The 11,111-nt window shown below is 39.8% G+C and overlaps 1 protein-coding gene across 1 annotated transcript; it reads right to left on the bottom strand.

The window, feature by feature from the left end:
- Positions 1-5,140: 5,140 nt before the first annotated feature.
- LOC121646627 (extracellular calcium-sensing receptor-like) lies at positions 5,141-9,570 on the bottom strand. Its single transcript, XM_041995734.1, has 9 exons — positions 9,422-9,570; positions 9,026-9,320; positions 8,835-8,921; positions 8,422-8,691; positions 8,107-8,307; positions 7,750-8,025; positions 7,350-7,577; positions 7,137-7,260; positions 5,141-6,054 (listed from the first exon to the last, which is right to left on the bottom strand). Exons 1-9 carry the CDS (start codon positions 9,529-9,531, stop codon positions 5,141-5,143), a joined length of 2,505 nt encoding a protein of 834 aa, XP_041851668.1. The 5' UTR covers positions 9,532-9,570.
- Between the last annotated feature and the right edge of the window lie 1,541 nt (positions 9,571-11,111).

The following is an 11,111-nucleotide window of genomic DNA, read 5'->3' on the forward strand; positions in this document are numbered from 1 at the left end:
TTCTAACACTCGCATTAGGAGAACTATATACGATTTTAATCCAGTTAATGAAAGATGCCAGGGTGAAGGTCCAAAGCCGAATCTGTTTAAAGTAGCTAGTAAATATTTCCAGTTAACATGATCAAAAGTGTTCTCTGCATCTAAAGAAACTATTATTGTTTCCAGGTTATTGATGGTAGAATAGTCTATTATATTAATTAGTCTCCGCATGTTAACAGAGGAATATCTGCCCTTTATAAAGCCTGTTTGATCAGGGTGTATAATGAGAGGAGTTACTTTCTCTAACCTTCCAGCTAATGCTTTGCAAATTATTTTAAGGTCCGCATTTATCAGTGATATGGGTCTGTAGCTAGATGGTATTGTGGGGTCTTTACCTGGTTTTAATAGTACAGTAATGGTGGCAGAGTTTATGTTTGGGGGTAAGTAACCATTTTCCTTTATTTGTGTCACCATTTTGAAAAATGTTGGGGCCAGTATTGACCAGAATTCTTTATAGAACTCTGCTGGGAAGCCATCCGGACCTGGGGCTTTTTTACAGGGCATATGTTTAAGGGCTTCATGTAGCTCCTCCACTGTGAGGGGGGAATCTAAGGCCGTGACTTGTTCCTGCTGTAAACCTGGAAGATCTATATTGTTAAGAAAATGATGGATATCATTGTCTGATGGATCTAAGTGTGATGTATACAGAGTTTTATAGAAATCTCTAAAGATGTTGTTTATTGCATCTGGGTCATGAGTAATATTACCTATTGAATCTTTAACAGCTGATATGGTAGATTTTTCCTTATTTATTTTTAACTGATTAGCTAAAAATCTTCTGGATTTATTACTGTCTTCAAATGTCTCCAAGTGTAATCTTTGCACCAGAAATTCTGTTCTCTTGTTGATTATTTCATTCAATTCCAGTCTAACCTTCCTTATTTGGTTCATCGTTGGTTCATCTGGTGAAGAACTGTAGGCGTCTTCTAATGATTTAATTCTTATTTCTAATTCTAATATTTTTGAGTTTTCTTTCTTTGTTTTATGTGATGCAAAAGAGATGTTTTTGCCTCGCATTACCGCTTTCCCTGCTTCCCACAGAACACATGCTGGGACTCCTGGTTTGTCATTGTTTTCTAAGTATATAGCCCATTCTTTTGTGAAGTAGCTGATAAAGTCGGGATCTTTAAGCAACGCTGTATTAAATCTCCAGCTTTTAGTCGTGGTGTGATTCTCGTGTTCCTCAAAGTAAAGGAAACTGGTGCATGGTCGCTGATAGTGATGGGGTGAATCTGGGTCTCTGAAATCTCACTCACCGAAGAGCTGCTAACCAGAAAATAATCTAGCCTAGAGTATGAATGGTGAACTGGGGAAAAGAAGGTGTACTCTCTGATATTAGGGTGATAAGACCGCCATATATCGCAAAGTCCAAAATCTTCCATATATTGTTTTACAGTGTTTGTAGATTGCCAATTTCGATGATTTAAAGTGTTACTAGATCTATCAGCTAAACCCAGAACCATGTTAAAATCCCCTCCTGTGATTAGTGTGCTATCTGCGTGTTCAGAAAGTGATGTGAAGAAAAAGTGAAAGAAGGAGGGATCGTCAACATTTGGGCCATATAAGTTAGCTAAGCATAACTTCATATTTTGAATAGATAATTTTACTATGATGAATCTCCCTTTTGGATCTGTGATAACTCTGATTTCTGTGAATGTTACTTTTCTATTTATCAAAATGGCTGCGTGCTTATGATGAGATGCTGCATAGCCTACACCCTGCACCTGGCCTCAGAGACCTCCTACTTCTTCCTCCTTCCTGGTGATTGGTCGCCTTCGGCTCCACCTTCCTTCGGAGGGAAGACAAACCTTTGACACCTTAGTGGACAGCTCCTTCACCGCACTTCCTCCTCATCAGCCAACTAGCATGATGACTGACTTACAAAAGGGAGGCGGCAACACTGATCATGGCAGCTGTGTTCCTTCGGCCCACAGCTTGACAGTTCTGGGATTTGCTTGAGTAGTAGCTGGACTTGGTGGTTTGTAGGAGCATTAATCTTCCTTTTGTTTAGATAGACACCGGAATAGGTTATTATATAATTGAGATTCTGCGCTCTCTTTTGTATATCTTGGTTTAGCGGACACCTTTTGTTTGATTAAAAATACATTTGATTTGGTTTACATAAAAGCTCTGTTTAAGGAAGTGTTACAATAGTATTTTGGTTTGTGTGATATATCTGGATTTATAGTGGACTTTGTTTGGTTTGCTAAGGTTAAAGTATAGGTATAGATTGTGTTTGGTTAATTCTTACCTCGATTGAGGACACCTTGTGTTAATTGGGATTTCTTTGATTACCCTGGTTGTTTTGTAACACTTGAACCCGTTTTGTTTTGTAATAAATTATTGTACATACTTTAAGTTTTGTTCCATTTGATTTGTTACCGACCCGAATACCCCTAGTTTGAGTAGGGGTCGTAAAACAGTCTCTCTTTGGCTGCTCCTGCCACACTTTCAGAGCTGCGCTCATTCCTTGAATTTGCTAGCTACTACTGTCGTTTTGTAGAGCGGTTTGCCAAAGCTGGCTGCACTGTCATTCCACACGAGCAGATAAAACTGTCTCCATTGGACAGGAGAGTGTCAACATAGTTTTGAGGCATTGAAAGCCAAAATTTGCTCTGCACCAGTCCTGGCTCCCATTTATCTTGGAGGTGGATGCCAGCTACGGTGGCGTTGGCGCTGTTTTATCCCAAGAGCAAAATGGCAAAGTTAGACCTATAGCTTATGCTAGTCATAGGCTGAGGCCCACAGTGCGTAATATGCTTAACTATGGCTCTATGAAGTTGGAATTTTTGGCCCTTAAGTGGGCAATGACTGAAAAACTTCAGGAAAACCTGCGGGGCCACAGATATGCGGTCTATACCGACAACAACCCACTACGCCACCTGTCATCTGCCAAGCTTGGGGCTACTGAGCAATGTTGGGCTGCCCAACTAGCATCCTTTAATTTCGAGCTGAAGTAGCTCGAAATCAGTAGCCGTAGCCACAAAAATGCTATTTTTTTCCTGTTTTTATTTAATTTCTTTAGTATGTTTTTATTGCACTTGCTTCTTGCCCCCTGCTGTAAACTGTGTGTTGCAGAAGAAGGTGTCTGGAGTGCATTCACATCTACATTAACTAAGTGGCTAATGCAGGTCAACTTCTGTTTCCACCACATAAGAGAAAACCATGGAGCTGCATCTGATCCAAGCGGTCTTGGGTTGACCATATTTCTATCAGAACTTTTATTGCATTCTTCCTCATCTGACCAAAAACTATTTCTCCCAGTAAGAGCTGCTTACATTCCCACATGCAGGTATGTTTTGATTGGGTTTACCCACATTGGCCTATGTTGAATCTAAATGAGACCCAAATCTAAGCTTGTTTTTGCATTCACACATGAAACTGGTCTTCCTCACCACTGGCCTGTGATAAGGCACCGCTGAATCCAAAAACAAGTGCACCACAGTTATCCTAAATATTGTATCCCAGGGTCATTTTGGAAGCAGATTGGAGTTCTTGTTGATCTCATCAATGGCAAAGGCCATGGTCATGGCATGCCTGAGCCCTAATGTGTCAAAACTAAGAAAGAAAAGTTCATAGTTAACCTCTAAATGAAATGTATCAACCTGAGATTAAGGGCATGTCCTGCGTGTGTCAAAAGAGACATAATGCAATTCTTATATGTGGACATTTGCAGATGCATGTTACAAAAAAACAAACAAACAAACAAAAACAAGACATTATACTGGTGAAGAGTGTAATTTGTGCATCTTGTATGACTTTGAGGTAAATGTCTGTTCAGGAAAGACAGAAGTGTAGTGGACCTCAAACAGCCCACCCAGAATCACATCACTGGGCTTGTGCATTTCATTCAGATAAAACTTCCCTCTTAAGTTACAGGTTGAAAAGATAAAGTAGAGAATCCCAAGTACATATGTGAACAGAAATTCCCCCATAATTACTCTCTTCATTGTGACTCTTTTTGCTTCCCTTCGTGTGAGGTCACTCAGTTTTATATATGTGGAGGTGATTGTTTTTTTTTTTTTTATTTATTTTTTTTTGTAATTGTTTTGTAACTTTTAATCATTCACAACACCCATTGGGAAAAGAGGTAGGACCAAATAAACAAGTTGAAGATCACAGTGGAGGAAGAGTGACTTCCTTGGAGACAGGGACCAAAGGAGAGGGAGGAACATTCTTTTCCAGGACCCCTTTGGAAACATGGACTCGAGCTGGATGAGGAATGTCTCATCCCAGCACCCCTTTGAAAACATAGACTTGAGGTGGATGAGTGTCCCATCTTCGGATGTTGCTTCCTTCTTGCTCCTGTTTCCAAGAAAACAGGAGCAAAGCTATGTGTGGGCAGTGTCAGTGGCAAGGACTGCCAAAGCACTGGACATGACATGGAAAGCTGATGCACTGGACATCTGGTCCTGGATGCTGGTGTGGGACTCTTAAGTCCCAAACTGGCGTAGGATACTGTGGAGCTGGAAGCGACACAAAAGACATGGAGGTAGAGGCAACTCAGGAGACATTGGCCGTGGAGCTGAAAACGACACTGGAGACGTGGGCCATGGAGCTCATGGAGACAATGGAGATGAGGGCTGGGGCACTAGAGAAGGAGGATGTTGCGTTGCTGATGACAGTGGTGTGAGGCAAGGTCTTTTCGAGCCTTGCCTTTTTCTGGCCACCAAAGCAGTCCAAGCAACAACATAAGAACTGGGTCTCCCAATTGTCCAGACCATCATTCTGGCCCCCCAGAATGGCGACCTCACAGGAGCGTAGTCCATTTCTGGGTCACACCCCATTTGTGTTGCTTATTTTGGATAAATAAAGATAAAAAAGAAAAAATTCTTTTAGCCATTTACTTTATACCAAGTCCGACAATGCTAACAAACCAAAACCACAAGATTGTTAGCTAAAAAGAGAATACTAACATAAATGGTCTATTGCGCAAAACTTATTTAATTGCTCCAAAAATGCTTTTTAAATCTTGATTTTCTATTTAAAAAAAATTAGGCCAGGCTGTTAGGCAATATACATTACAGTGCAGTATGATAGCTTTGAAATGCAGATAAGTCATGAGAAAATCTGAAATGTTTATTTGAATATTTATTTGTTTTTATGTCTTGTTGGTAGTGCGGCCCATGATAGCTTTCTTTGTGTTTTTTTCTGGTCTCAGCAAGATTATGTAACATTTGGGTCCAAACAGCGCCACCAAGAGACCAAAACTGGAGAACAGTATGGCAAATATCTCCACTGCATCTGCATATTTGCCTGGAGAGTTAATATAAGCTGGAATAAAGGCCACCCACACAGCACAGAAGATCAGCATGCTGAATGTGATGAGTTTAGCCTCATTAAAACTGTCTGGCAGATTCCTTGCCAGAAATGCAAGCAGGAAACTGATGACAGCAAGTAAGCCAATATAGCCCAGTAACAATGCAAAACCTATTGTAGACCCAACAACACACTCATAAATTATCTTGTTATTGTGGTATTGTGTGTTTTTATGGGGGACTGGTGAGGCTGTGACAATCCATACAGTGCAGATTGCTGCTTGAACACAAGTAAGAACAAAAACTGTTCCTCTCTGCTGCATCGCACCAAACCACTTGAGATTGGCTCCACCTCCTGGCTTGGAGGATTTGAATACAGCCAACACCACCATGGTTTTAACCAGGATGCATGACACACAAAGCACAAAGCTGATCCCGAATGCTGCATGTCTCAGTTGGCACGTCCACAGTCTGGGTCGCCCGATGAAAAGCAGTGAACACAGGAAACACAGTTTGAGTGACACTAAAAGCAGGAAGCTCAGTTCTGAGTTGTTGGCTCGTACCACAGGTGTGCTGCGGTGGCAGGTGAAGATCCCTAAAACAACAGTACAAATAAATGTTCCCAGCAATGAAGCAGTTGTCAAGCAGATACCCAGAGGTTCGTGATAGGACAGGAACTCTGTTATTTTAGGAATGCAGTGGTCACGCTGAGGGCTGGACCAGAAATCCTCTGGACAACTGATGCACTCCACAGAATCTACAAGAAAAAGAAAAAAAAAAAAAAGAAAGAAAAAAGAAGAAAGGTCACCTTTATAATTAGCCAAATCAGGTTAGTAAGAGGAAAGCATGAGACTGTCAAATAACAAAAATGTTGACTGATGTTCTTTCTTTCTTTCTTTCTTTCTTTCTTTCTTTCTTTCTTTCTTTCTTTCTTTCTTTCTTTCTTTCTTTCTTTCTTTCTTTCATATCTAAGGGAGGAGTGTACTACACTGGCATGACACAATTATGTCATTGAACATTGAGTCCTCATTGAACGATTGTTCAGGCACAATACTGATAGTCGTAATTGTAATAATCATAATTATAACAATAATAATTTATATTTTGCGTAAACATGAACTGAGCGTACTGTCTTCTGCCTGATGAACATTATTGTGAGCGTGCTCATTCTGGCATTTGTGAACGGTGTCCTCTAACAGTTGAAGTTTGTTCAAAAGTGGTTTCCATGGAGCCTTTCAGGCAAAATCTGGCAACACCAGCCACCACACTGCACCGCGCATGCGTCACCAAATTGTGAAACATGGAGGCAAAATCCACTGAAGGCAGCAGCTCCACTTATGCCTCAATGATCACAACAGCATCTTTGTATGATCACTTAAAATAATTTTTTGAAAAGGTCAGTGATGATCCAGGAGGGAGAAATCTTGCCAGGTGTCAAGAAGCAACTCTGGACATCAACAACGTCAACAACAAACATGTTAGCACCTGTTCATATGCATCGGTGGGAGTGGTTTCCTATGCCTGCAAGGCAAGGACCAGCCCATTTGCATCCAGAGAGAGGATGCTGTGAGGTTTGCAAAATTTTCTAGTGATGTAGAAAAGCACCAAGAAATGAAAAAAGGCATTAACATGCAAAAAATAATAAAATGAACAGCATTAATCAATTAATGTATTAACTTGATAATATGTTAATGTGCCCAGCCCTATTTTTTTTTTATATTAGATAGTTTTAGTAACTTTCTTGTATATGTCACTGAGATTAAACTCCTTCTATGAACACAGCAATGTCTAAGGATGGATGATGATAAAAATGGCCACTATAAAAACAATGATACCAACCTGTTGTGTTACTGAACTTTCCTTCAGAACATGGGACACAGTCAAAACAGCACTTAGGCTGTCCTTTTTTTCTGGCCATGCGGGTACCTGGAGGACAGCTCTCACTGCACACTGATCGAGGCGGCTGAGGAGATATTCATCAGATTTGTTCTACAGTACATTTCTCTTAGGTTACGCAGAACTATGTTTGAGCAACAATAAATGAATATGGACCTGATTGGAGTCAAAGTTCCAGAAAATTTTGTTTTCATCAAGTGTGAGTTCTTCTCCGCTGAATGTTGTCTTTTTAACAACCCCCACATTCTGAACTTTAGTTCCTCCATCAGGGAGCCACAGCCAGTTCATGATGTCATATATAGGTAAAGCATCACCATTCTTGTCAAATGACACATGATCTCCAAATGACGTTGTAAAGTTGACCTTTTCCAAGTAATACATGAGCTGCAGACATAAGTGAGATATAAAGAGATCAGTATCGTACCAAGGAAAAAACGGATCTGAAGTCATGCAGATGTCCACATATACCCAATAATATTTTAAAGCTACTTTATTTCTTCAGCCTTATCCTCTAGAAAAGGTGCAAATAGTGACTGAGTGTCTATTGACTTCACACCTGCCAGGGCTCCAGTCGTTGTAAAGAAGCACAGCTGTACCTATCAAAAGGCCCTCTCCCTGGCTCACACTGCAGCATGTCATTAAGGGCATATGCCAGAGCATACACAGCCTTGTAAATATTGTACTCAGGCCTGAGGTTTGAGACATCCAAAAACTCAGTTTCCACAGTCTCAAGATCTTCTTCTCCAGTGCACAGAGCTCCTCCAGCTTCCACCCAACCAGCTGGAGGTGGTGCAAATCTGCACTCAAAAGTGTGTTCCCAAAACTGCCTTACCTGAAAAATAATTTAAAGAAAGTCTGAAACACATTCCCATTATTTAACTGAGCAACTACAGTTCCATGTAAAATTACTTACCATGTTATTTTCATTGTTGTTGTTGATATCAGGATGAGTTCTCAAGAGAAAATCTCTGAGTCCTGAGATTTCACCTCGACGGATGGCAATACCCAGCGTGCCACCCAAAAATGGCATGAGATGGGGTTGTTGGAGCACAGCGACGGATGTCAAAGCTTCACTAGCCATCCATTGCAGACCTGTCACATTCTGCTTCACCACCTGTTCGTTAAATAAGAGATAGCTAGATATCTAGATAGATAGATAGATAGATAGATAGATAGATAGATAGATAGATAGATAGATAGATAGATAGATAGATAGATAGATAGATACCTCTTCCATTAACTGAATCATGTGTATCTGATGTGCAAAGACGATTACCACACGAGCTGTGGACTTCTTCATCACTTCCACAATCCTTCTGAATTCAGCTTGGTTTTCACCCCAGGGTAAAATCTCTGAGTAAGCCAGACATCCCCCACCAGACTGAACCAACTCTGTTTGAAATGACTGGGCAACATGGAGTCCATAGTCATCATCACTGACCAGCAGACCAGCCCACGTCCAGCCAAAGCGTTTTAAAATCTGAATCATGGCATGCACCTATAATATATAGGTATAATAATGGTATTATACTTAGTTTAAATCCATGCAGTCTTTGAGCGCAAAACAAAAATAGTACTTTGGTTTTAATACAGCATTTCCTGTTAAACTTATCTTGTATATTATTTCTTAACCGGTCTCACCTGGAAAGAATCACTTGGAATAGTTCTAAAGAAAGATGGAAACCTTTGGCGATCACTTAGGCAGGAACATGTAGCAAAGTAACTCACCTTTCAAGAAACATGCAGTTAAAATCCATATTAAAGGACTCCAGCAAATATGTAACATTTAATTCTTATTTGAGCACAGCTAAAACTGAGGTAACAATACTTACAAGAGGCAATCTGAATAAACCTATAACATCAGAGGTGGCAATAGAAAATGTTGAGAAGGGATCACCCACAATCCCCAGCACTGGGGGGCTACCAAAACAGTTGTCTTGTAGCAAAAATTGTTCTTCTTGACCAGTGGCCAGAGATAACGCAGCACTGAATCCAATTACAAGTGTAGCACAGTTGTCATAAAGGCTGTATCCCAGAGTCACATTAGGAAGCAGGTTGGGGTTTTTGTTGATTTCATCAATGGCAAAAGCCATAGTCATCGCATGCCTAAATCCTCGAGGGTCAAAGCTGACATGAAATGTTACAATTAAACACAAAAAAGCAAACTATGTAGACAAGCAGCAGTGATTTATTCTGTCTGTCGTCTGCTTCATGAGTGTAGTACTTACCCCTGACAGCTGAGTTTATGTGGTTCTGAGGTAAATGTGAGCTCAGGGAGGAAAGAGGTGTAATGGACTTCAAACAGTCCTCCTAGAATCACATCACCAGGCGAGTGCATTTCATTGAGATGAAACCGTCTTCTCAATTTGCAAGACGTAAAAAGAGGAGAAGAGTCTGACAAGAAAAAGGATGATATCAAGATCAAGCAGACATAGAAGGACAAAGATGTGTGGAGAAATGTCCCCATAACTGCATCCCAGTACACCACTGCTTGTTATCCTCATGAATGGTCATTTTATATGCTGGGCCATCTCCCTTGATGGCTTTCATCATAGTTAGGGAAGGGCATACTCATACCAAATAAGCTCTGAAGACACTGAATGCTATGATTATTCAATATGGATGAAATAAATAATGTTATAGGATATCTGACACAATGTTATTTTTTTTTTCGTAAATGTGTTGTTCCTTTTTTTTTTTTTTTTCTTTTTTTTTTACCTTGTCCTGTCCAGCATACAGAACAGTGGTCTGTATGCCATATTTTGCTTGACAGATTTGCTCTACCAAGGGAGACATGTTATATACATGGTTGCCCTTGATATTCTTATTACTTTTATTGTAATCTTATTTTCTTTAGTCTTTATATGTCAGTGCTGAACCTGACAGGGAGATAGAGGAAAAGAACATGTCCGCAGGTCCCCCCCCCCCATAAGTCACAATTTCAGCCTCTGTCAGACCTGATAGTTCATCTTGAGATAAGATAAATGATCCAGTTATCACCAGAAAAATAAATAAATATATAAAAATGAAAAAAACAAGCATCACGTTGCTTTAGGCTTCCTTAGTGTGGAAAGGATTGAATACAAATAATTTTAAAGCCTCAATCATGGAAGAGTAGCACGATTTAACATTTGAAAGCTAAATGGGGAAAAAAGACCAACAGATAAAGAAACACTTTATCTAATTCCAGCAAGATCAACTTACCAACAGTGTAATCACTGCTGAACAGAAAAAAGTGGAGGCATTGCAGTTATTTTACACTCACATAATATCACCACAGTTAATAATAATTTGCATCAATTTTTGAGAAGTGTTGTGTAGTTAAAACTGTTAGCGATTTCTTTTGCATAAATACAATTTTCAAGAAGTGCAATATAGCATTATAGCTCATGCTGTAATCCTATAATATTACTGTAGCCAAACAAAAGTTCTAGATAAAAGTCTTAACACCAAAAACTGCAGCATGAAGGTTTTCCAAATTGCTCCAACTGTAGGAGGAGGAAATGTTATAAGAGTGCACTTCCATTAAAAGATTACATGTAAAAAAGAGTATATGGAACCTTATCAACCACCAGCAGTAAGGAAATTACTTCCTAATTACCTTTCTGATCAATCCTTAGCTTTTAACAGCACGTCAGGGCAAAATTTTTTTGTGTTTCTTTTTTTTAAAGAAAGGAATGCCAAGAGCACTTCTCTTTCCCGATCTGATCCCGATTGCTGCTTACTCATAGTAAAATAAATTTCTGTCAAAGAGTCATATACTATGCCAATATGTTGGCACTTCAGGGGTGTTATTTAGTACACAGATAACTGGAGGCCTGAAGAATTTATTTCTGCTCTATCTTGCTCAGTCATTGTTGGTGTGCAGAGTGTGACAATTTATCAGTGCAGTATTCATCCCTCCCCACTACATCTGGA

This window comes from Melanotaenia boesemani, chromosome 9 (assembly GCF_017639745.1).
Source record: "Melanotaenia boesemani isolate fMelBoe1 chromosome 9, fMelBoe1.pri, whole genome shotgun sequence".
Taxonomy (NCBI): domain Eukaryota; kingdom Metazoa; phylum Chordata; class Actinopteri; order Atheriniformes; family Melanotaeniidae; genus Melanotaenia; species Melanotaenia boesemani.